Source organism: Octopus sinensis, linkage group LG10 (assembly GCF_006345805.1).
Source record: "Octopus sinensis linkage group LG10, ASM634580v1, whole genome shotgun sequence".
In the NCBI taxonomy this organism is placed as follows: domain Eukaryota; kingdom Metazoa; phylum Mollusca; class Cephalopoda; order Octopoda; family Octopodidae; genus Octopus; species Octopus sinensis.
The window spans coordinates 17,934,004-17,959,003 of NC_043006.1; the positions used below are offsets into that span (position 1 = coordinate 17,934,004).

Sequence of the window (25,000 nt, forward strand, 5' to 3'; positions counted from 1 at the left end):
ATATATCTTTTATCTTTTACTTGTTCCAGTCATTTGACTGCAGCCATGCTGGGGCACTGCTTTGAAGGGTTTTATTTGAACAAATCAACCACAGGACTTATTTTCTTTAAAGCCTAGTACTTATTCTATCAGTCTCTTTTGCTGAGCCACTGAATTACAGAGATGTAAACATACCAACTCCAGATGCCAAGCAGTTGTGGGGAGGATAAACCCAGACACAACAGCAGGCTTGTCTCAGTTTCTGTCTCCCAAATCCACTCGCAAGGCATTGGTCAACCCGGTGCCTTAGCAGAAAATACTTAACCAAGGTGCCACACAGTGGGATTGAACCTGGAACCATGTGGTTGAGAAGCAAGATTCTTACCACACAGCCATGCTGCACCTATATACATATATACTCTCTCTTTTACTCTTTTACTTGTTTCAGTCATTTGACTGCGGTCATGCTGGAGCACTGCCTTTAGTCGACCAATTCGACCCCGGGACTTATTCTTTGTAAGCCCAATGCTTATTCTATCGGTCTCTTTTGCCGAACCGCTAAGTGACGGGGACGTAAACACACCAGCATCGGTTGTCAAGCAATGCTAGGGGGACAAACACAGACACACAAACACGCACACATACACACACATATATATACATATATACGACAGGCTTCTTTCAGTTTCCGTCTACCAAGTCCACTCACAAGGCATTGATCGGCCCGGGACTATAGCAGAAGACACCTGCCCAAGATGCCACGCAGTGGGACTGAACCCGGAACCATCTGTTTATTTTTCTATTTTTTCTATTTTCTTTAACTCTTCCAAATCATTTATTTATCCGTAAAATCAGTTGTTAGAGCCCACTTTATGATGAAACTGAGGCAGGAGTGGCTGTGTGGTAAGTAGCTTACTTCCCAACCACATGGTTCCGGGTTCAGTCCCACTACGTGGCACCTTGGGCAAGTGTCTTCTACTATAGCCTCGGGCCGACCAAAGCCTTGTGAGTGGATTTGGTAGACGGAAACTGAAAGAAGCCCGTCGTATATATGTATATATATATATATGTGTGTGTGTATGTTTGTGTGTCTGTGTTTGTTCCCCTAGCATTGCTTGACAACCGATGCTGGTGTGTTTATGTCCCCGTCACTTAGCAGTTCGGCAAAAGAGACTGATAGAATAAGTACCGGGCTTACAAAGAATAAGTCCCGGGGTCTAGTTGCTCGACTAAAGGCAGTGCTCCAGCATGGCCACAGTCAACTGACTGAAACAAGTAAAGAGTAAAGAGCTTTTACAGGTGGTTTAACTCCTTTATGTTCACTGTATGAGGTGCGTACTATTACTTCTTTTGGTTCAATAATACTAACAAGATTTAGTAGAGGACATTTAGGTCATATCTTGCCATTGGGATCACATGGTAACATGATCTTCACTTTAATTCACTTCACAAACTCCGACAGCAAAGCGAAAGTGAAAACATGACACGTCATTGCGCCCACATTGCCTCACTCTGGTGAGAGATGGCACAATACGCGACGCTTTGAAGCATCATTTACACCCACCCATAAGGGCCATGCATTTCAATCCAACTCGGGTGTAGCAGGTGGCTGGGGACCCAAAAGATGACGATTTATGCTCAGTCTGGATGAAGCCAGAGGAAACTCTGGTGGAGGTCCAAAGTGCCTAAAAGAGAGAAAGAAAAAAAAATTATTTGTTGTTCTCTCTCAAACACACTGTAAAAAGCTCCCACTGTTTTGTAATTTGTTCTTGTAATACACTTCATCTGTCAGCCCTTAAGGCATTGAAAAAAAACAGGTTGGGAATAATACAGTACACTATCAGTATTTACTTTACTCTAAATTCTATAAAACCACTATTCAAGTTAACACTTGTTTACTAGTCACTCATTTCTGTATTTTCCCCCTGTTCTCTTTGTGAGGTATCTGACTTATTTATTTATTTATTTGGCATATAGTTTAAAATTATTTATATACTTTATATGGCCATTCCATAATAGTTATATTCACATTGCTTCTATCATTTTAAAGTTTATTTTCTCTTAATATTCTTGGTATCTTCATATAAGCTTTTGTTGGTCTTTGATTGGTCCTTGTTACCATAATTTTCATTCCTTCTGTTATGTTTTCTGCCAAAGTCAACTTTGTCTTTAATCTTTTCTGAGTCAATAAAATAAGTACCAGTTGAGCACTGGGGTTGATGTGATTGACTCAACCCCCACCCCACGAAATTTCTGACTTTGTGCCAAATTTGAAACCATTATCGTGCCTAGTCTAAGCAAAAACTGTCTTTCGGGCTCTTTTTCCAAACACATTTTCAGTCCTCCTCACCATTTTCTCTACTCTTTGAAAATTTTCCTAATCTCCCCATGTACACTAATTGTCACCTGGACTTAGGTCTGACATGATCCTAGGACTCATAAGGCCAAAACTTAACCTGGCTTCCATGGGGTTTAAGTGAGATTATAATATTCACCCCAGAATGGGACTCGGTCTGTCATAGAGTTAACTTCCCTGCCATTGCTGGAATTACTTTACAGCTTAGTGGACTGGAGCAATGTGAAATGAAGTGTTTTGCTCTAGAACACAACAACTCACCTGATCCAGGAGTTGAAACTGCAATCTTATGATTGCAGGTGCAACACCTTAACCACTGAGCCATACACCTTTGTTACCAAAAAAATTTTTTTTTTTTTTTTTTTTTACTGAACAAATTTTTAAAAATATCTTTTGATTCACTAAATGAAATTTCCTGGGGCTGCTATGCTTTAAAATATGATAATGCATAATTTTCCTTTCATTATCATGATAATATCAAACAATCTTTTAGTTTAACATTGAAATGTTGAGTTTCAGCAGGTGTAAAAGATCTAATTATTATTATTATTATTAATTCTTTCACTTCTCAATGAGCAATTCTACAATTCTAACAATATAATTATTAGAGTATATTTGCAATTTTCTCAAATAGCTTCAGCTATATGTGAAATAGCACAGAATCTGCTGTTGATATTAATTTAATATCAACAGTTGTACAGATAAAACCTTCAAACTCATGCTTAAGGTTGCTTTTCCTGTTGCCATCTCTATGGTTTCTCTTACTTTTCACGCCACTTATTAAATGGGCTGGCATTCTTTTCTCTTCTGTTCAGTTGCTCCCTAAATTTGTTATTCTTTTTTTTTTTTGTTAAATTCTGCCCTTGAATTTTTAATATCAATCAACAGTAAGTTGGTGAGCTGGCAGAATCGCTTACATGCTAGTCAAAATTCTTTGTGGCATTTTGTCCATTTTTATGTTCTGAGTTCAAATTCCACCTAGGTCAACTTTGCCTTTCATCCTTTCTCGGGGTTGGTAAAATAAGTACCAGTTGAACATTGGGGCTGCTGTAATCAATTTAGTCCCTCCTCCGAAATTGTTTGCCTTATGCCAAAATTTGAAACCAATATTAATTGGCTGTAAGGCGATAATCTGGCAGACTCGTTAGCGTGCTGGGCAAAATGCTTAGTGGCATTTTGTCCATATTTACATTCTGAGTTCAAATTCCACCTAGGTCAACTTTGCCTTTCATCCTTTCTCGGGGTTGGTAAAATAAGCACCAGTTGAACACTGGGGTTGATATAATGAACTTACCCCTTTCTCCAAATTTGCTGGCCTTGTGCTATGATTTGAAACGAATATTAATCAACTGTATGGCAGTAAGCTGGTTGACTAATTAGCATGCTGGGCAAAAAATGCTTAGTGACATTTCATGAGTTCAAATTCCACTGAGGTCAACTTTGCCTTTCACCTTTTGGGAGTTGATGAGCAACAGTTGGACACTGGGGTTGATGTAATCAACTTACCCTATCCTCAAACTTTCTGACCTTGTGTCAAAATTTAAAATCAATATTAATCAACAGTGATTTCGTTTTCTTTACTTTTTTTAATGTTTTTCACCCTAATGTGAAGGCATGGAAGCACTCCGTCAGTTACGACGACGAGGGTTCCGGTTGATCCGAATCAACGGAACAGCCTGCTCGTGAAATTAACGTGTAAGTGGCTGAGCACTCCACAGACACGTGTACCCTTAACGTAGTTCTCGGGGACATTCAGCGTGACACAGAGAGTGACAAGGGCCGGCCCTTTGAAATACAGGTACAACAGAAACAGGAGGCAAGAGTGAGAGAAAGTTGTGGTGAAAGAGTACAGCAGGGATTACCACCATCCCCTGCCGGAGCCTTGTGGAACTTTTAGGTGTTTTTGCTCAATAAACACTCACAACGCCCGGTCTGGGAATCGAAACTGCGATCCTATGACCGCGAGTCCGCTACCCTAACCACTGGGCCATTGCGCCTCCACAATGTGAAGGCATAGTGGTTAGGGTGCTGCACTCATGATTGTGAGATTGTGGTCTCGATTCAAAGACCAGGTGGTGCATTGTGCTTTCAAAACAAAACACTTCATTTCCTGTTGCTCCAGTCTGGTCAACTGTAAATAAGTTCCAGAAATAGCTGGGAAGTGGATCTTTGTGGTTTTCGTCACTGTTTACAATTATCTTTAAAAAAATATTTTAATGTATCATACAGATGTAATTTTTGACGCTGAATCCGAATTTGTTATTCATTTATTCCAGAAAAATTTTGCAAAAATATTACAGGTGTTCAAATTTTGATAATTTTCAGCCAATCAGAAAACAGTGCGTTCGTTGCCTCTTCCATGGGGGGGGGGCACATCAGCATGTCAAAGCATTGTTAGAAATAACAGTCACGTGAACGAAGTTAACATTAAAATATTTGTAAGCAAATTAAATATTTAAAAGCTACGAACAAACAAACCAACAGAAGTTGCTAGAAATAACAGTCAAAATATTGTTTAAAACAGACATTTATTAGTTTAAAAAATTCAAGAGCGAAAGTTTGCAATACACTCTAGGATTTTATAAAATAAACTAGCTGGCCCCTGTGCCATCAAAAATGACGGCTGATTATAGTATTTTATATATAAATATGGATGGTAAATCAAATAAATAAACTTGTCAATGTTCACATACTTCCCCATCACACCATCCTTTCTCATTCATATGTTGTGATGGTGTATTATTATAGTAGAAGATTACCTTTCTCGTATCTCCTTCTCCTTATGCATATACGCAGCATAAGTACCAGTTACGCACTAGGGTCGATGTAATTGACTTAATCCGTTTGTCTGTCCTTGTTTGTCCTCTTTGTGTTTAGCCCCTTGTGGGTAGTAAAGAAATAGGTATGTAGAATACTCACTTCTGATTGGCTACAATACCCAAATTTTGCAAATGTTAAAGGCTAATAACTTTTTAATTATAGATTTATATGGAAAATGAATTCCATTTTCATAATTAGTTTACAAAACTTAATCCATACACCAAATTTGAAAGCAATAGGAACAAAATTGTAAACAGTGACGAAAACTACAAAGATCCTGGAAAGTTAACCCTGTGATGGACTAGCATCCCATTCAGGAGAGAGTGTTGTAATCTCAGTCACTTACACATTATGGAAACTGGGTGAAGCTCTAGCCTTATGAATCATATGGCTCATGACAAGTCTAAGTTTAACACCTTAGCATTTTAACCAGCAATGTGTAGCCTAAATATTCTCCCTATGTTACATTCAAATTGACCAGATCTGGCCTGTCACACCTATCCTACGATGTCATTCTAAATATACACATAATTACATCATTGAAATCTCAAAGCTGTGAAATAACACAAGATTAATTCAAAACAATGTGAATTAAATAAGTATTACGTTTAACCCTTTCATTACCGTATTTATTTTGAGATGCTCTGTTTCCTTCTATTATATTATATACAAGGTGTCCGCAAAGTCTGGGTACATGGGGATTGACACATACTTTAAGAAATTATTATTTCTTATTTAATTCTTTATGTTATGGTTTTATTTATTCCATGTACCCAGACTTTGTGGAGACCCTGTATAACAAAGAATTTAGTAAAATAACTAAGTTATCATGCAGCTAGTGTTAGGAACATAAATTGTGACTATGGTTTGGTGGAAGATTTTAAATTCAGAACTTTTGAAAACAAGACATTTGTACTACAGAGCCAGAGCCGGTTTCAGCCGGGTTGGTAAAGAAAGGGTTAACAGATCAATCTGAATGCTAAAGGGTTATAAAGTCTAGACAAGTCTATCTAGCAATGATAGACTAGTCTATCCTGCTAATTAAAAGACAGGAAAACCTACTAGTTCTCTACTGACATTTTCTATCATAGTTTTCAATCACTAACTCTATTTTTCTGCTTTCGTTCTTCATTGACATAATAAAAATTGTGAGATTACATCATCTGTCAAGAAACAGCTGTTTGTTGTATAGTCTATCAAGGGAACTATTGGAAATTTTTCTATTGTTGTCTTAACACACTTGTTTTTTTTTATCAAATATGTTGTGATTTGACTATATTGTAAATAGTTATTTTGCGATGAAATCATCTTGGGAAATCATTTTTGATTTCCCTTCAAATATCCTTTGTCTCTGCATATTTTGTTCAGATGTAATAATAATAAAAAAAATGTAAAACGTTTTCAATTAAATGTAATCTGAATTCAATCCTCTTATACACAGAAATTTATTAAATCAGTAAATTTAATTATAAATTTCAAATTTGGCACAAGACCAGCAATTTTAGGGGAGGGTTAAGTCGATTACAACAACCCCTGTGTACAGCTGGTACTTATTTTATTGACCCCAAAAGGATGAAAGGCAAAGTTGACCTCACCAGAATTTGAACTCAGAATGTAAAGATGGACGAAATGTTGCTAAGCATTTTAAGTGAATTTATTATATATTGTCATTAAAATTACATGTACATTTCTCGAACTGACAAGTGTTGGGTGAGGACTCTGTATAGTCATTATGACCTTCTAGAAATAGCAGCTAAAAAACAAAAGAAGGGATGTTCACAGCTCAGGTGCTTTTGATCATAAGAGCTGACCTGGAGCTTATTTGAACCTTTTGTCCTATTTCTATCGAAATATGCTAATTTTGCTTCAATTCATCATCATCATCATCATCATCATCTAGCGTCCGTTTTCCATGCTAGCATGGGTTGGATTGTTCAACTGGGGTCTGTGAAGCCGGAAGGCTTCATCAGGCCCAGTCAGATCTGGCAGTGTTTCTACGGCTGGATGCCCTTCCTAACGCCAACCACTCCGTGAGTGTAGTGGGTACTTTTTACGTGCCACCCGCACAGGTGCCAGACAGAGCTGGCAAACGGCCACGAACGGATGGTGCTTTTACGTGCCACTGGCACGGGGGACAGGCGAGGCTGGCAACGGACACGAACGGATGGTGCTTTTACGTAATTTTAAAAATTAACAAAGAATTTAGTGAAATAGTTTTTTGTCATTATTGAGCTGATGTTTGGAACATAAATTAATGTGGAATTTTGGTGGAAGACTTTAATGTAGATCACTTTAACCCTTTGTTACCATATTTCTGTTGAAATACAACTGCCTTTGTTTCATTTAATTTTGAAAATAATGAAGAATTTAGTAAAATAAATTTATTATTAGGAGGAGGAGGAGACCCCCTTCGGTTATGAATGACCATGGGATTGCACCTAGAAAGTTACCCTCCGAGGCACACCACTGATGTTATCCAAGGGAAAGGCAAAGGCCTATACAGCTTGGCATCAGTGACATTGCAACTCATTTCTACAGCTGAGTTAACTGGAGCAATGTGAAATAAAGTGTCTTGCTCAAGAACACAACACGTATCCCGGTCTGGGAATCGAACTCACAACCTCTTGATCGTAAACTCGACAATCTAACCACTGAGCCATACACCTCCACAAATTTGTCATTATTAAGCTACTATTAGGAATATCTACTGGCATTAAATCTTGATGAAAGGTTTTAATTTAGATCACTTTAAAAGATGTTTATCTCATAGAACCAAGAGCTGGCTTAAGTAGGTTGGTATTAAAAGGGTTAAACAACACAAAAAAAATTATATATCAAGAACATCATTCTGAAAGTCAAGCAATAAAGAAGCAGAATCTTGTGACAATGATAATTTGTAAATGCCCTGAATAAAGTATTGAACTTTAGCAAGGTTTAGCTAATATAAGAGCCGCTATATGGTTGACCAACCTGCTTCAAAGAGCAGTTAAAACTCTTTCAAATTACACCTTGCCATCTTGAGGCAGTCATATAAATTTGTAAATATCCTGACAAAAGTATTGAACAGCTAATATGGGAGCCTCTGCATGGCTGATCAACCTGCTTGAAAGAGCAGCTAAATCTCCAAATTACACCTTGCCATCTTAAATCAAGAAAGGGCATCAGCCTTGTGAGTGAGTTTGGTTGATGGAAACTGAATGAAGCTTGACATTTGTATATCTTTGCTTGTTTCTCCTCATCTTGACATCATGTGATAGTTGTAAATGAGTGTCATCACTGTCATACAAAACATGTCTGACCATGCAGAAATATTATGTTGCTTGGCTGTGGTTAAGGGTAGGTGTCAGGAAAGGCATACCACCACCACCCCATAGAAAATATGCCTCAGTAAACTGTGCAACCCATGCAAGCATGAAAAAGTGGATATCATGATGACAAGGATGATGATGGTATGTGTGTGTGTTCATGCACATGTGCACTCACACCCACATTCACTAACAGCTTCTTCACAGTTTCCATCTACCATAATTCACTCACAAGGCATTGATTGGCCCTGGGTTATAGTAGAAGACACTTGCCAAAGGTGCCATGAAGAAACTGTATAGAAGGCTGTTCAGTGTGTGTGTGACAACTGGTATTGGTTTGTTTATATCCTTGTAACTTGGCAATTCCATAAAAGGGGGGTTGATAGAACATACACCAGGGTGCCTTGTGAAATGCATTGGTATGGGTGCTGGTGCCACATAAAAAGCTCTGGTGCTGGTGCCACACAAAAGACACTGGTGATAGTGCCATGTAAAAAGCACCCAGTACACTCTGTAGAGTGGTTGGCATTAGGAAGGATATCCAGCTGTAGCAACCAAGCTAAAACAGACTTTGACCCCTAGCTTTGCCAGTTCCTGTGAAACCGTCCAACCCATGCCTGCCAGTAAAACAGACGTTAAATGTTGATGATGATGATGGTGGTGATGATAACTTCCACTATGTAGAAGGTTTGATCTGATCTACTAATTCCATCGAACCTGAAATTATGTGGTTATAAAGCAAGCTTCTCAAACATGCAGAACCTTTTTCTTTTTAATGATTATATTCCTTGGATCCTGTCAAGCCATCCAACCCATGCTAATATAGAATATGGATGCTAAATACTACTACTGATGATGATAATGATGGTGATGTTGTATTTTTCTCTGTCTTTTAGTTCAGGTTGTGATTTTTAAATTAAATTTAAAGAAACAAAATTAAGGCTTCAAAAGCTGCTGTTCACATTAGCTTGTTTAGATAATATTAATCTAAAAGTGAGAATTTTTGCTTGTTTATTGTTAATCATTTCAGCATATGCTACACATAGAAAAACATTTTCACTTTATAATAGTTGGAATTACAATTACGGCTTGTTTTTATCTTGTTTATTCCTTTTTGTTTTAATACAACCATGGATTTATTCTAATCCATATCCAGTTTATAAAACAGAGGTGAAGCCTAAAGAGGATAAGCTTATGGATGACTCAAAAGTGCTAATCCATCTAAAGGGTTCTGGCAAAAATTTCCGTTGACTTTTTGAGATTGTTGCACTATTGATGTCAGATAAAATTATTTGTTGGGAAATGTTAATAAATTTTTCAAATTACACAGCTAACAATAATAAAGAAAAATAAAGCACTGGAGTTAGTTAATTCAGTGTCATTCATGTGAAAAACTATCAGTGCTAGTGATATGACATACGACTTCTCGTTGTCACTGTTATATCTGAACTGTTATAATATCAAGCATTCCTGATGTTCTCTTATTACTCCTTAACTGTGTATCTTCAACAAGCACTCTACGATATCTCTATTCAGTAGTTTCCTATGACCTGTACCACAGCCTCAACTGGCTTCTGTGCCGGTGGCACATAAAAGGCACCATCCGAATGTGGCCGATGCCAGCGCCACCTTGGCTGGCTTCCGTGCCGGTGGCACGTTAAAAGCACCAACCGATCGTGGCTGATGCCAGACCCCCCTGGCACCTGTGCAGGTGGCACGTAAAAAGCACCCACTACACTCGCGGAGTGGTTGGCGTTAGGAAGGGCATCCAGCTGTAGAAACACTGCCAGATCAGACTGGAGCCTGGTGCAGCCCTGGCTTCCCAGACCCCAGTCGAACCGTCCAACCCGTGCTAGCGCAGAAAACGGACGTTAAACGATGATGATGATGATATGACACTCTTTCCGGACTGTTCTGCACATGCTCGTTTATACTAACTAGTATGGTTCACTTAGCCAGTCATGGGGGTGTACAGATTCTCCGTACCACAGTTAGTGTTAATATTAACATTCTTAACATATTTGATGTAGTGACTGTCAAAAATACTTCTGGTGTGGAAAGGATGATATTAGCTCTTAGGCTAACATTACTTTAAACTTCCATAGAGGAGGTCTTATACATCAGAAACATATTAGAGTTGTCTCCCTGTTTTGAGGGGGAGGTTATGTTATTTTACTTGCTGGGTCTGGTGGAAGGACCAGTGCTCATGACCTCTGCAAGCTCTCCTAAACAGGTGAAATTCTTGCCATTAATGTTCCGCTTGAATCTTTGCACGTCAACATCTTGTGGAAAGGCTTCGATTAAGTTAGCATTCCAGATGACCAAGATTGTAGGAAGAAAGTCTGTGACCAGTGGTTAGTCTAAGGCTAGTGGAATGGACATTACAAAGATGAAGAGAGGAAGAGAGATGAGTTGGTCAGGAGGTGGCAGGTGCCTAGCCAGCTCCAAGGAGCTGAAGCCGTTATAATAATAATAATAATAATAATAATAATAATAGTAGAAATGGCAGAGAGTAAAGACAGTTTACCAGTGTGCCAGAGACAAGAGTATGTCTACAGGTGACTTTATGTCCTTTGAAATGATTAAAATAATATTAATCATAGAGCTATTGTTGTCAGGTTCATACTATGTCTTTCTAATTAGATTTATTTTCTCATTACATTAAATCTGTTAACACTAATTCAACAATACTTTAGTCTCTAAGGATGTAGTTGTAAACAGACACAAAGCAATCTATTTTTCTTTTTTTTTTTTTTTATCCAATGTGCTTAACCCTTTTGTTACTGTATTTATTTTGAGATGCTCTGTGTTTCTTTCAATTATTTTAAATATAACAAAGAAATTAGTAAAATAACTTAGTTATCATTCAGATAGTGTTAGGAACATAAATTGTGACTAAGGTTTGGTGGAATATTTTAATTCAAAATTTATGAAAACAAGACATTTATACTACAGAGCCAGAGCCGGTTTTGGCCGGGTTGGTAACAAAAGAGTTAAATATTTCATCATAGCAAGCTTTCCAAATGGTCTAGGTTTTCTGTTGCTTTTATTTTTTTGGTTAAAGAGTAAAGAATGGACATGATTAAAATATTATAAATTTACAAAATGACACATTTAATGGAAGATTTGATAGACTTGTACAACACGTTGTGGTAGTGGTTTGGTTTTCTTTTACATTCTCAATTCAAATCTCACTCAAAGAGTAATGAGAATAGTTAGTTAAATCAACCTCAATGTTTTATTGGTACAAACTTTTTTCAACTGCAAGAGGATGAAAGATGAAGTCAACTCTGACAAGAGTTGAACTTGGTAGCCTGGCATTCAAAGCACACTGTGAAACATACAGGCTTGGCCAAAAGTCACCCAACAGTAAATTAAAATTCCATTAATACTATCTGTAATTCTGTATTGACTTGAATGGGAAAACGTGTTGCTCAAGAAGGACTTCAGTTTGAACAATCTTCATGATGTTTCATATTTAGATGCTTTTATTAAATTCATTCAGTTGTTAAACATAAATAAATCTTAGAATTAAATGGTTTTGATTTACTGTCAGGTGGCTTTTGGCCAATCCTGTATAGTCTAGCTTATTAACTCACTCCTGTTTTAATACACACTGATTTAGTACATTGATACAAGGCCATAAATTTACAGCTAAAAAGTAGAGTCTAGTAGACTCCAGTGTATCACTGCTACTTTTATTTTTAATAGCTTAGTCAGAGGAAGAAGGGTTTTACCTATAAATCTTTTCCCAGGGTTGACAGGCAGGAGTCATCCTCTGATAGTAAGCGAGGTGCAAATGCTTGCTATAAAGTTTGCAAAAAGTGCCAAAGGGCCAGATGGTGCTAAACCAGATAATGGATTAAATCAACTCATTACATTGACCCTGGAAAGAAGAAAGGCAATATATTTTGACAATGTGCTTGAGGAGACCTATTGAGTCAAGTACATCAACATCAAAATAAATATCAAATGGAAATTGTAGTTGTGATACCCATGCCAGTGGCATGTAAAAAGTACCATCTGAATGTGGCCGGTGCCAGCACCGCCTTGACTGGCTTCCGTGCTGGTGGCACGTAAAAAGCATCAACCGATCGTGGCCGTTGCCAGCCTCCCCTTTTCCTGTGCCAGTGGCACGTAAAAAGCACCCACTACACTCACAGAGTGGTTGGCGTTAGGAAGGGCATCCAGCTGTAGAAACACTGCTAGATCATACTGGAGCCTGGTGCAGCCTCCTGGCTTCCCAGACCCCAGTCGAACTGTCCAACTCATGCTAGCATGGAAAACAGACATCAAACAATGATGATGATGATGATGAATGTAAAGAAACATAACTAAGGCACTTTCATTTCAGTCCATTTTCATTTCTGTAGCTCTCCAGCCTCTTGTTTCCATATAAAATTTCTTTTCATTTTTTTCACTTTAGTAATTAACTTAAGAATCTGTGAAACATTTGATTAGAATGTTTTCCTCTCATTCAATTTAATCACTCAAACTTGTCTACTTCATGAATTTTCTTCCACTGCATGACCAGATTTCACTGTCATCAAATTATCAACACCTTAACATTACTTACTGGGGTAAATTAATATTATTTACTTAGAAAATTACTTTGGCTTCGTTCAACGACAGACATTTTCTAAACATGGTATTTCAGCAACATTATATGACAGTATTTATTCATGGTTTGAAGACTGGAAGTTTTTTATGTCCGAATTCGTGTTAAATAAACTTAACAGATTTTGAAGTTATCATAAAATACTTCCACATTGTCATTTTCTTCTGCATTTGTAAGAAGCTTTCATAAATAATGAGAACATATTAATGGATATTTATACTAGCTGAAGCATTAAATGATCCATCCTTTTGAAAAATCTGCATTAAATATATTAATGGATGGTAATAAAAACAATTCAACTAATGCTAGTGTAGAGAGTATTTTCTTAGTTTTAGTTAAAGAACTTTCCTTAAGGGTTCCTAAGACTTTTATAGTGAATCTGAATGGTTTGAAAGCCACATAAATTATACAATGCTTTGAAATTGAGTATTGTATTTTGCTAAACTGGAAAAGATTTTTTTCTTTGTGTGCTGGTTGATTGAGAATAAATCAGTGTGCTAAAAATATCCATTTGTTTTACATACTTTTTCCTTCTCCCCTCCACTCTCACCAAACCGGCATGGATTAGGCATATGTATTATCGAGGTATGGTTTTGCAGCTGGATACCCTTCCTGTCACTAATATGTATCTGCTTCTTTTTGTTTTTCAAGTAAAGGATCTCTCGTTCCAAATGTATTCTATGGTGTGAGGTGAGCAGATATTTTGTTGACAGGAGAACTGTTAATTACAGTATGACTCATAACAAGCAGTGTTTGTTGCAAATGTAAATGGACATGTAGATATGCATGCACACATGCTGTGAATATGAATACACACACACACACACACACACACATATGACTTGGCATTCTGTCGGTTATGACAACAAGGGTTCCAGTTGATCCAATCAGTGGAACAGCCAGCTTGTGTAATTAGCATGCAAGTGGCTGAGCACTCCACAGACACGTGTACCCTTAATGTGATTCCTAGGGAGATTCAGCAAGACACAGAATGTAACAAGGCTGGCCCCTTAAATTACGGATGGCTTCTGTGCCGGTGGCACATAAAAAGCACCATCCGAATGTGGCCGTTGCCAGTGCCGCCTTGGCTGGCTCCCGTGGTGGTGGCACATTAAAAGCTCCAACCGATCGTGACTGATGCCGGACCCCCCTGGCACCTGTGCAGGTGGCACGTAAAAAGCACCCACTACACTCACGGAGTGGTTGGCATTAGGAAGGGCATCCAGCTGTAGAAACTCTGCCAGATCAGACTGGAGCCTGATGCAGCCCCTGGCTTCCCAGACCCCAGTCGAACCGTCCAACCCATGCTAGCGTGGAAAACGGACGTTAAACGATGATGATGATGATACTCATTTTTACCAGCTGAGCAGACTGGAGCATGGTGAAATAAAGTGTCTTGCTCAAGGATAAAATGAACACACATATCAAAGGGCTTCTTCCAGTTTCTGTCTATCAAATTCACTTACAAAGCTTTTGGTCAACCCAAGGCTACAGTATGGGACATTTGCCCAAGTTGTTGTACAGTGGGACTAACCTGAAACCTGAAGTATATTAAAACACACACACACACACACACACATACATGAAGTTGTGGTTCTGAATTGTGAAGGCACGTGGCTTAGTGGTTAGAGTATTCAGCTTGCAATCATAGGATTGCAAATTCGATTCCCAGCAGTGCATTGTATCCTTAAGCAAGGCACTTTATTTCACAGTGCTCCACTCCACTCAACTGGCAAAAATGGATACTCTGTGTCACGCTGAATCTCCCTGAGAAGTATGTGAAGGGGTATGCGTGTCTGTGAAGTGCTCAGCCGTTTGCACGTTAATCTCACGAGCAAGCTGTTCCATTGAGTGGATCAACTGGAACCCTTGTCATTGTAAGTGATGGAGTGCCAGTTTTTGGGGTGGGGTTCTGAATTAATAGTCATTTCATAGCTTGAAGATTTTGTAAATACTTTAACCCTTTCGTTACCAACCCAGTTGAAACTGGCTATGGCTCTGTAGTACAAATGTCTTGTTTTCATAAGTTTTGAATTAAAATCTATCAAACCTTAGTCACAATTTATGTCCCTAACACTAGCTTAATGATAACTAAGTTATTTTACTACATTCTTTGTTATATTCAAAGTAATTGAAAGAAACACAGAGCACCACAAAATAAATACAGTAACAAATGGGTTAATGTCTTTCTTAACTTCATTGTTTTTTCTGAGGATGACACATCAGAAAAGGTTTGTCTAAGGATTTTAAAACCAGTTAAAAGCAGATACCCTGAAAGCCAGGAACTTTCCAGCACCTCCTTGTTTGTGTGTGTGTGTGTGCATGTACAAGTACTGTTATAATATTGGGTTTTATTTACTATCCCAAATAATACTTTTTCCTATTGTTTCCATAATGGGAAGTTATTGATGAAGCAGTTATTCTACTGGCACTGATTTTTTTTTTTTTTTATCTTATGCTAACAATTCATTTATATTAAACTGGTTTTGTAGTTTCTTTTGAACCCTTTCCATTTTGAAATTGATGGAATGTATTATCATTTCTACAAAAATTGACTTCTTTGACATTCAAAACTTTATTATTCAGTCATAAAATACTATAACCTTTTCGTTACCGTATTTATTTTGAGATGCTCTGTTTCTTTGAATTACTTTAAATATAACAAAGAATTTAGAAAAATTACTTGGTTATCATTAAGCCAGTGTTAGGAACATAAATTGTGACTAAGATTTGGTGGAAGATTTTAATTCAAAACTTATGAAAACAAGACATTTGTACTCAGAGCCAGAGCCGGTTTCAGCTGGGTTGGTAACAAAAGGGTTAAAATATTTATTAAAAAAATTTTTGTTTAAGTTCCAGCTTAACCTTTTCGCTACCAACCCAGCTGAAGCTGGCTCTGGTTCTGAGTACAAATGTCTTGTTTTCATAAGTTTTGAATTAAAATCTTCCACCAAATCTTAGTCACAATTTATGTTCCTAACACTAGCTTAATGAAAACTAAGTTATTTTATTAAATCCTTTGTTAGATTTAAAAGTAATTGAAAGAAACACAGAGAATCTCAAAATAAATATGGTAACGAAAGGGTTAAACATTAGTTTAGAGTGCGGTCTCCCTCACTACTGAAGAAGTGAAGTGAAAGTAAAATGTAAGCTAATGGAAAGAGCAAAATGGGAATGTTGAAGTGATAATTTTCATCATCATCATCTATTTTTTAAACATCCACTTATCCAAGTTCACATGGTTTGGGTGGAATTTGTAGAGAGTTGATGACCCACCCTCACCTGTTTTCAAGCAAAATATTTCCTTATGGCCAGATATGGTTTTGTGGAAGACTGAAAATGAAGGATGTCGCTTATATGACAGTGACAGTCATTTATAACTATAACATGGTGTCAAGACAAGGAGACATTAACACACACATATATGTAAATACACACATTAAGCTTCTTTCAGTTTCAGTCTGTCATATTCACTCAGTCCAGGGCTATAATAGAAGACACTTGCCATACAGTGGGACTGAACACAAAACCATGTGGTTGTGAAGCAAACTTCTTAACCATACAGCCTTGCTTGTACCTTGTACATGTTAAATTAAAGAAAATAAAACATTGATCCAAACAAGCTAAGTACCGTGTAAATTGAAAGACAATCGTATATTTTTCTGGCATCAAAATTGTTGATTTATATACTGTTTTGATGGATGTCTCATAACCTTATTAAATGGGAGTGCAAACCAATATTTGTTCCTATCTCTTGTGTAGTAATTCTCAGTTGAATAATGTATGTATTTCTGTAGTTAGTTATAACAAAAGAAAATGTTTGTTATTCGACATTTTGTCATGTTTTCATTATAGAAAATAACATTAAAACAGAGACATATTGGACAATTCCATGTTTATTCTTTCAGTAACAATCGGTCAATTTTCATCTGTTTATTCTAGGTTATTGCTGCTGAACCTGTTCAACTGTTAATGAAGCTGAGAGTTTATTTGGCAAACATCTGGAATATCTGGGACACATGCGCCATCTTGTTTTTTTCATTAGGAGTGTGTTTGCGTTTCAACAAAGACACTTTACAAGCCTCTCGTCTTGTTTATATCGTAGATGTTGTTTTGTGGTACATTCGTATTCTTGAAGTGCTCAGTGTTAATAAATACCTTGGGCCATATTTGAAGATCATTTGCAAGCTGGTAAGTATCTGTAACAAAATTAGTAGAACTTTAACGTTTTTGTTTACCAGATTTCTGCATTTTGTTTTAATTAATTTTGAAAATGAAGAATTTAATAAAACTACTTTGTCATTAGTAAGTTGTTGTTTAGAACATAAATTAACAGGAAATTTTGATGGAAGGTGTTAACTTAGATTACTTTAACCCTTTAGTTACCATATTTCTTTTGAAATACACTGCGTTTTGTTTCAATTAATTTTGAAGAATTTAATAAAATTACTTTGTCATTATTAAGCTGAAGTTTGTATCATAGAACAGTTACAGGTGGGCTGGTATCAAAAGAGTTACTGAGAAATTGTTAAATTATGCAAAGAAAAAAAATAGATTGAAATTACAAAACTGTCTTTCACTGTTACTTTATGATGTGAATTTTAAGCTTAATCCGCTATTCTGTATTCTGTGTTCAAATTTCACTGTAGTTGATTCAATCAACTACAAAAATTGGCTTAGTTGAAAGAAAGCAATCAATCAATAAAGAGAAAACTTTTTTAACAAAACATTTGTTTTGGTAACAAAGTGAATTGATTTTGAAGCATTTTCTATGCACATTTACATTTCAAAACTGCTTCTATAAAAAGGATTTTTTTTTTTCAGACATTTTAGCAACAGCTTTGTCTAGGTCTATTGACTAGCATTTGGATTATTTTTCACACTACCTATGGAATAATTTATTTTATTCATATTGTGAAACCCAACTAAATGTTATGTGGTTGAAGATTTTAGTCTCAGCAGATTCGAAGTTTTTGTCATGGTTATTATATTGTTCTACAACCAGGCACCACAGTATTCTACTTGATATTTAGTGTTGGTCATCAGAGACAATTGTTAGCGTTCTGCTATGATTTTGGTGATTTGAGCCATAGAATACATTCAGTTGCATAAGACTTTTAAGAACAGGTAAATACTAGAATTTTTGCAGGCAGCTTTCAATTCCTGCAAAACATGGAATAGATTATATATTTTTTTTTTTAGGAAAAACTATAAGTATAGAACTTGAATAATTTTTGTCACTGATTTTCTAAAAAAAAAAAGAATGATAATGATAATAATGATAATAATAATAATTACAGAATATGAAATTTTATTTATTAATATATTTATTTTCGTTTCTATTTCAGCTGAGAGATATGTCATATTTCATCATCATCTTATTCATAGTTTTAATCAGTTTTGGAATAGTGCGACAAGCTGTACACTATCAACATGAAGATCCTTCCTGGCACATTGCACGCAATGTCTTCTTTTATCCATACTGGATGATCTATGGGGAATTGTTTGCTGAAGAAATAGATCGTAAGTTAGCAATATTTTTTGAACCTATTTTTTAAAATTTTCTCTTGCTCAACTTACATTATCTCAGTTTTAGTTAGATTATTTTTTCTTACTGAATTCTAAAACTTACTACTAATAGTTTCAAAGCTACATCAAATACATAATGCTTTAAAATCAAGTGCCACACTTTACTATACAGAGAAATATTGTTTTTTTTTATTCTTCTCCTGATGTCCCTAACACTAGGTTAATGATAACTAAGTTATTTTACTACATTCTTTGTTATATTTAAAGTAATTGAAAGAAACACAGAGCACCACAAAATAAATGCAGTAACAAAAGGGTTAATGTCTTTCTTAACTTCATCGTTGTCACTGATTTTCTAAAAAAAAAAGATGTTAAGTGATGATGATGTATGTGTGTATGAATGTATAAATGTTGTGTTTGTGTGTGTTTATATGTGTGTGTGTGTGTGTGTGTGTGTGTATATATATATGTGTGTGTGTGTGTATGTTTTGGCATGGTTTCTACAGCTGGATGAGTGAAGCAACAGTATGTTAGAAGTTATAAGTGGTAGTTCTGAACTGTTCTCAATTAATGATCACTTCTCAGAAACATGCTATTTGATAATTTTTTTTGACTATTGGTTTAGTATTGATTAATTGTTTTTTTGAGGAGACAGTTTCTTTTTGGATTTAAAATTATACAGATATTAATTATCTTGGAAATAAGTAGAATAAGTAGATAAAAGTTGTCATCATTATCGACATCATCATTTCAACATCTACTTTTCCATGCTTGCATGGGTCAGATGAAATTCATTGCAGGAGATTTTCTCTGGCTGGATGCCCTTCTGGTTTCCAAGCTAGTTACTATTTTCCCCCAAACCTTCAAATACAAACACAATGGCTGGACATGTTTTTAGCAAACACTGCTTCTATGAGAGTGACAACTTTTACAATTACTATAGAATGTCAAGGCAAGAAGACACAAACACCCATGCATACATAATTACATACGTATATATATATATATATATATATATATCTGATTATGTATGTATACACACACATATATCATCATCATCATTGTCGTTTAACATCCGCTTTCCATGCTGGCATGGGTTTATTGGTTTGACTGAGGACCGGCAAGGTTTCTACAGCTGGATGCCCTTCCTAAAGCCAACCACTGAGAGTGTAGAGGGTACTTTTTACGTGTCACTAGCACAGGAGCCAGTCAGGTGGCACTGACATCGACTATGCTAAAATGGTGCTTTTCATGTGCCACCGGCACAGGAGCCAGTCAGGTGGCACTGGCAATGACCATGCTCGAATGGTGCTTTTTACCAAACCCCCACTCTCGTGTCTTTCCTATATTTCATGGATATGTCCCAGCACACCTTTACCTCCATCTCTTTCACTATTGCTCACTCTATCTTATTCTCTCACTCACCTGCTCTCCTTATCTTACTCTCTAACTTGTTCTATCTATCTATGTATCCACTCTACAGGAAGACACCTGCCACAATGCTATTCCCCCATTCCCAGCCAATCATTTTTGTCTTGCATATTGCTTGGCGCTGATGCCATGTGAAAAGTACTGGTGCCAATGCCACATAAAAAGCATTCAATACCCTCTGTAAAGTGGTTGGCATTAGGATGAGCATCAAGCTGTAGAAACCATGCCAAAACAGGCAGGTAGAATCTTGCTCTTCCTTAGCTGCTCCTATCAATCCCCCCAATACATGCCAGCATGAAAAACAGATGTTAAGTAATGATGATGATGTGTGTGTGTGTATGAATGTATAAATGTTGTGTTTGTGTTTATATGTGTGTATATATATATATATTTATATAGCTGTACATGTGTGTGTGTGTATATATATATATATATATATATATATATATATATACCGAAGTAAACACATAAATGTGAAACAAGGTGGAAAAAAGAGTACTCAAATACCAGGGGTAGAGTAATATGCTTTATTTAAAAGCAGCAGAAATTCAACAAAACCTGTTACTCGGAGTTTCACGTTCCCATTTGTTGGACAGTTTTGTTAGTCCAACGAACGGGAACGTGAAATTCCGAGTAACAGGTTTTGTTGAATTTCTGCTGCTTTTAAATAAAGTATATATATATATATATGTGTGTGTGTGTGTGTGTGTGTGTAAATACATATGCATACATATATAGCTACGTATGTATTTATATGCACAAGGAAAATATTAATAGCATCTTCAACTATGTAATGACAGTAAGTAAGCCGAAACTTGAAAATCACTGTCAACCTTTCCTTGTAAAATAAATAAATAACTATGCTACTCTACTGAAAATATATAGAGTGATCTTTCAGTTTAACATTTGGCTGCTTTATATATAGCTTTACGTAAAAAATCCATTAATATGCATGAGTGTGTTTGTATATTGACATTGGATGGGCTTCTTTTCAAAGTGACTTATACACACACACACACGCACACATATATATTCAAGAGTCAAAATCTCGGCTCATCAATGTTTGGGGTTCCTGATAGATGGTGACACGGAACAAACCAAATGTTTTCACACATTTTTACCATAAGAGAGATATTTTCTCCACAGTAACTGTAGTGAATATGTCACAAACATATTTTAACCCTTTCGTTACTATATTTCTGACCAAAATACACCCCTTATGTGTTTCAATTAATTTCTAACGTAATCATAAATTTAGTCTGGTTTCATTAAACAACTATAACTTTTTTATTTATCAATATATTAACGTGAATTTTGGAAGATAATTTAATGAAATGTTCTCAATTAATTCTATACTATAATTTTTGTCACAAATTGACTCTAATTGCAGGTAGGTAAATTCAACAAAATATAAAATTATTAAAATTTTGTTCAAACATCGCTATAGAAAATGGGTTATTAGCTAATATTCAATTGGGTATACAACAAAATTTTACGATAGAATTTGTTATTCTGGGTAACTTTCTGATATCCATAATAATATTTATGGCAAAATAGTCTTAATTTCATTTAAGGTTATGGGAAACCACTAATTATCCTTTCTTTCATTTTGTTTACATTTAGCGTAACCGTTCGTTTCCGCTGTAATGATTTCAAATAGGCTCATTCGTAAAAGTAAAAAGAAATAGTCTAAGGCTTTACTCTTCTGGGAAAGTCTGTGGCTTGGTCCAGTTTCTTCAGAAAAATCACCGAAAGAAACAGTTTTTAAATTTTCACTCCATTCAGGTGCCAATTCATTTTCTTTATCGCTGTCGGAGCTCTCGGATTCACTGTTTTCACTTTCGGAAAATGTGTGTGTGTATGTATGTGTATATATATATGTGTATATATATATGTGTATATATATATATATATGTGTATATATATACTTTGATACTTTGATAGGTTTCGGCCATTATTGGCCCAGGCCATGTCTAACTTAATAGCACCACCTGGTGAAGTCTTTCAAGTCAGAATTTGGGCACTATGGCCCACTCAAGTAGAGAGTTATTGTTTACAGAGACATATCCGGGTGTAGGGGGTTTATCCGGGATTTCTTGAAGGAATCTGTCCAAAGACTTCTTGAACCCTATAGGGTCAGTTTCTGTTTTAATGTGTTTTGGTGTAATGTTAAAGAGAGCGGGGCCAATTGAGGTGAAATAATTGTGCCGTATTGTTGTTATGAGATGAGAGTGCGATTTTTGTTTTGGGCGGATGGCACGGGGCCCAAGCCTTGGATGTACCTTAAAGGTGATGCCAACATCATTTGGGCAATGCTGATGGAATATTTTCCACATCATGCAGATGATGTAGCGCTCACGATGACGTTGGAGAGAATAGAGTTTTAGCTTTTCTAGTTGACCCCAATAGTTGAGGCCTGTCATGCCATCTATCTTTTTTGTGATTGCCCTTTGAGGTGCTTCAACTTTTATGATACCTTGTATTGTGTGGGGAGACCACAGTGGACAACAGTATTCAAGGTGGGGTCGGGCAAAAGTGGAGAAGAGAAGGATAATGGTGTGGATATCTCTCGACTGGAAAGTTCTGAGAATCCAGGAACACATTCTGCGGGCCATGTCAACTTTGGTGTTTATATGAGTGGCCCAGCTTACGTTGTTGTCCACAATTACTCCCAAGTCTCTGATGTTGTTGGACGGCGCGAGAGTTTCACCTGAAGGAAGGGAGTATGGGAGTTTCAGGGCATCCTCTTTTCCAAAGTGGATTAGCTCAAATTTATCCTCGTTCAGCAGCATATTGTTTTTTTCTGCCCATTGGATAACAGCCAGTAAATCTGACTGAAGGCATGTCCGGTCACTCGCCTCATTTATGACCTTCTGTAGCTTGGAGTCATCTGCAAAGATTTTTATGTTGCTGTGCTTGATGATGTCATTAATGTCATTAATGTAAATGATGAAAAGAAGTGGGCCCAGCACAGTGCCTTGCGGAATGCCACTACTGACTTTGGCTGGGCTTGATTTTACCCCTTCAACTACAACATGTTGAGATTTGTCTGTCAGGAAACACTTAATCCATTTCAGTAACTTTCCAGAGACACCAATGTTGGATAGTTTTTTTCAATAGGATCTTGTGATCGACCCTGTCGAAGGCCTTACTGAAATCAAGGTAGATGACATCAGTGTTGGAGCCCTCTCCCAAAGCTCTCAAAATGTCCTCAAAGTGATGCAGGAGCTGCGTTAGGCAGTCCCTTCCATTACGGAACCCATGTTGGTTGGAGATCAGCCGTCTGTTGCTTTCCAGAAATTGGGTTATTCGAGATCTCACCACCCTCTCAAATACCTTGATGATATGAGAGGTGAGTGAGATCGGACGGTAATTCACTGCAAGGGACTTGTTTCCCTTTTTGAAAACTGGGACAACAGACTGGGACAGAAGGTTTTTTGGAATATAGCCAGCATCCAGTGAGTTTCTCCACAGATTAGCAAGGGGAGATGCAAGTTGGTGTCGACACACCTTCAGGACACAAGCAGGGAACCTATCGGGGCCTACTGCTGAATTGTGTTTTATTTCGTTTATCGCCGAAAACAGAGCAGTATTGTTTCTGCAGTATCTCGGCCATGGATTTGGCATTATCTTGGAGAGTGCCAGTTTCGTCAATTAGAGGGCCTACAGTGGAGACAGTGACCCTGCGTTTCCTCGCAAATGAAAAGAACACTTTGGGGTTGAGTTTGATTTTTTCAATGGCCCACTTCTCCTCAGCTGATCTTTGGTTATTGATGAGGGTCTTCATGCATTGTTGGAGGTTATTTTTTGGATTCAAGCAGTGCGATAGCCGTCGAATGTGTGTGTTGCTGTTGGCAGTACTTTAGTTTGTTAATTTTTTTGTTTGTTCTTTTTATTTTTCTGATAATGGTTTTTCTGTTTTGGGGGATTCTGCACTTTTTGTTCACAGGTCTTGGTGGGGAGTGTTTTGCACATATGTCTGTGACGTTGTCTACAAAGATCTGCCAAGATGTTTTATGGTTGGTGGAGATGTGTGTATGTGTAAAGGACCAGTCAACATTTGATAGTTCGTTCCTGATTGCATCCCAGTTGGCTTTATGGAGATCCATGTTGTCAAATGGGTGGGTGGAGGAAGGTCACTAGGATTAGCTTTCGGCTGGTGGAATTTCATGTTACAGAGAACCATGTCATGGTCTGAAGAAGGGTTTTTTCCACTGTAACGTTATGTATAGTGTTAGTGTGGTTACTAAACACTAGGTCCAAAATGTTCTGATGTCTTGTTGGTGCAAGGACAAGTTGGGACAAGAAAAACTCATTCGTAAAGTCGAAAAGTGACTCTGCTGCTTCTTTGTCAGCGGTTGAGGCGGGAGTGCTTGGTTTCAAACAGTTTGTAGTCCAGTCAACACAGGGTAGATTGAAGTCTCCCATCATGAGTATGTTGCTAGAATGGCACTGTTGAATAAAGCACTTAATGCTGTTGAGGCATTCTTTAAAGCACAGTATGGGTGTTTGGGGCGGCCTATAGAGCCCAATTACTGTCAGGTCATTGGCTTTGTTGTGCACGGTGACTGATTCACAGTAGCCGTGGAGAATATACTATTTCCATCTGCCGTAAATGAATCATGCAGGAAAATGGCAGTTCCACCCTTCCTCCTGCCGATACGATCCGCGCGGATGGTTGTGAATTCTTCACTCTCACTTCGGCTTCCAAGTGGGAGTTGTCAAGGTGGGTCTCAGTGAGAATGAAGAAAGGGATATGTGGTGTGAATGGTTACCAACCCAGTCTTCAATGAATTGGACCTTCCATTTTTGTGCATTGATGGAAGGGCTGACACCTTGTGCATTGAGTAGGAATGTGGAGGTTAGTGTAGTGGCTGGTTTTGACTGTTGCAGGGGGCTTGGATTTTTTGTGTGTGTTAGTGGCAGCAATGTGGGGAATTGGTGCACTGGGGTAATAGCATA

The 25,000-nt window shown here is 37.2% G+C and overlaps 1 protein-coding gene across 12 annotated transcripts in view; it reads left to right on the top strand.

Moving 5' to 3' along the window:
- Nucleotides 1-25,000, top strand: part of LOC115216453 (transient receptor potential cation channel subfamily M member 3) — an 841,279-nt gene that overhangs the window by 791,301 nt on the left and 24,978 nt on the right. For all 12 annotated transcript variants that reach the window (XM_036506322.1, XM_036506319.1, XM_036506321.1 and 9 more), the window contains 2 exons: nt 17,021-17,269; nt 18,427-18,601. In XM_036506322.1, coding sequence (XP_036362215.1) covers nt 17,021-17,269; nt 18,427-18,601 — 424 coding nt within the window. The remainder of the gene's footprint in view (nt 1-17,020; nt 17,270-18,426; nt 18,602-25,000) is intronic.